Here is a 2485-nt window from a genome sequence, read left to right on the forward strand (position 1 = left end):
CCACCAAGGCTTTTACTGCTTGCACCGGGCTCAGGGCATGTTGGAATGCCCTCTAATCAGGTTAAGTTATTAAGACCTCCAATGGGGAGGGAACTGGGTCACAGGCAGCTAAACGCAGAGAGCGCGAGAGAGAGCTAGAGAGGGAGGGAGGGAGGGAAAACGTGAGAGGAAGCAGCAGAAGGATGTAGCTCAATGGAGAGCAGCAGTCGTATGAAGCACATGATGCCAAACATCCAGCACTGCTTTGATCTGTATTAAGGTTTTCTCAAAACTAGACTTTGTTTTAATTCGTGGACAGAGGATAATGCAGTTTTGAATTTGAATGTATTTGCCATTCCATACTTGAGTTTCTGTCGTTGGATTTTCTGCAAACCAAAGCTGCATGTCAAGTTTTCTTCTGGTAAAACGTGTCTTCTTCCAATATTGGACACTTTCAACTTTTCAACAAACTCTGAAAAGAAGAACAACACTTTTATGAATTCACTCCTCCACCAGAGACGGAGCTTGCATGGTTTGCGGGTGGACAGTACATGGACAAACAAGCAGAAGAAACAGGAATGAAGTGCTTCTTTGTGGAGGATCATTCATTCAGCTTCTGTTTCACTCTATTTCTGATGGGCACTGCAGCGTAAACACACGAGCCCTCGGGATACGGACATCAGCGTATACGCACATCCCTCTCCTCCCTCTCCTCCCTCTCATCCGTCTCTGCGTTGCTCTTTCGTCACTACATCTCTCCCTTCAGGGTTGATGCTGCTGCGTTTGCTGCTGGGATAGGCTGTGTGCATCAGAGGCTTCCCTTTTAAGAGTACTATTCAACACTTCAATGCAAACAAGACTTATTTTTGGACCGTAGAAGTTGAAAGAAAAGAAGGAACATTTAGAAGAAAAAGAGAATGAGAGTGCAGCTGCATGTTTCCTCAGGCAGTTGACTCGTTTTATTCACCACAGAGCTATTCATACAAATATTTAACAATATTTTATGTTTCAAGTTCTCTCATGCTGCCAGGGTCAAATCTCTGGACATCATTCTGTTGTTGCAGAAGAAAATCCTTTTAAATCTGCTTTGTAAAATAATATTTTTAGTTTTTTCTGGCATCAAATTGCACTCTCCACTCACTCGGCTTTGTATCCTTGCAGTCATGGCTACCTCAGAGTTTAGTTTGGGATTTTTTTGGTTAGCCCCTGTGCTCTTGGCCCACACACTCCCTGGATCTGTGCGTAAATGAGGCAGACACAATCACTCTTCCTGGGAAGCACCAACTTAATCAGAAGATTTGCTCTGCGTTTCACCTGATCGCCCACACACTCAGTCATCCCTCTATTCCTTTATCTCTCTCTGACACTGTACCTGCCGTAACCCAGTCAGGGGTCAGGACCTTAGCCGCTGAGCGAATGTTACCTCGGTTACCTCTGGAGCCACAATTGGGAGAAGAAACTGCTACGGAGAACCTTTTAAACAATCAAGGAGTCTGAGAAAGAGTAAATATAACAAGGGAAGGATGCTCTGTCAGTAACCCAGGCTGAAGGCCAACGGCCAGGTCAAGCAGAAGGCACTGAAGGTGTCTCATGGCACCTTTATGGAAGGCTATGTTGTCCAAAAGCAGTCCGCTGTACAGAGACTCTCTGTTCTCCTTCTCTCTGTGGGAGTGGAAGGCTCAGGAGAGAGAACTGCTGCTGCTGAAGAAACTCACCGACAGGGAGAGGAGGGCACTGCTCGCACAACTTGAAAAGTAAGATGGACATGTAAATAACACATAGTATGAGCATGAGAATAACTTCTTTTTGTAGAATGTCAAATAGTGATATAATGTTTTATCTCTAGCATAAAAATAAGTACAAAATTAAGCTGTTTCCATTGCTTCTAGTATATATAGCCGCGTTCACACCGCGGTACTTTTCCCACTTTAGTTCCGATATAGTTCCGAAATGTCGCGTTCGCTATAAAGAAATGGAATTAGTAACCATCCAGATCAGATAACACACACACACACACACACACACACACACACACACACACACACACACACACACACACACACACACACACACACACACACACACACACACACACACACAGGATTTAAAAAATATAGATTGGTTCATAGCCCAGAAGTTGCCTATAGTGTTGATAGCGTGAAACAGCTATCGTAGGCTAATGGCTAGCTTGTTTGGTTAGTAGAAAAAAAGTACTTAACAGCTGTAATGAAAGTAACTAAAGATTATGTTTCAACAAGGATATTTTGAGAGCCGATTAAATAGATGTAATATTTGCTTTGTCGTATGCAACAAAATGGTGGCTATAACAATGTCAGTTAACTGCTACTAGCAACCAGCAACAGAGCAACCACCTGATACTCTGGTGTGCTAAATGAGAATTATTTGTCAATGCTAGATAGTCGAGCAAACATGAGGCATAATGTGTTGATACGTGAGCATTTGAGGTCAACTATATATTGTTTTACTTTGGGCAGAGCCTGGCCGG

General features: G+C 43.4%; 1 protein-coding gene across 1 annotated transcript in view; it reads left to right on the forward strand.

Annotated features, from left to right (window-relative positions):
* The first annotated feature begins 1590 nt into the window (after positions 1-1590).
* Positions 1591-2485, forward strand: part of LOC104952144 (myomegalin-like) — an 11860-nt gene continuing 10965 nt past the window's right edge. The window contains exon 1 of the mRNA XM_010778903.1: positions 1591-1733. Coding sequence (XP_010777205.1) covers positions 1591-1733 — 143 coding nt within the window. The remainder of the gene's footprint in view (positions 1734-2485) is intronic.

This window comes from Notothenia coriiceps, unplaced genomic scaffold, assembly GCF_000735185.1.
Source record: "Notothenia coriiceps isolate Sejong01 unplaced genomic scaffold, NC01 NC01_scaffold00019633, whole genome shotgun sequence".
NCBI classification, from domain to species: Eukaryota; Metazoa; Chordata; class Actinopteri; order Perciformes; family Nototheniidae; genus Notothenia; species Notothenia coriiceps.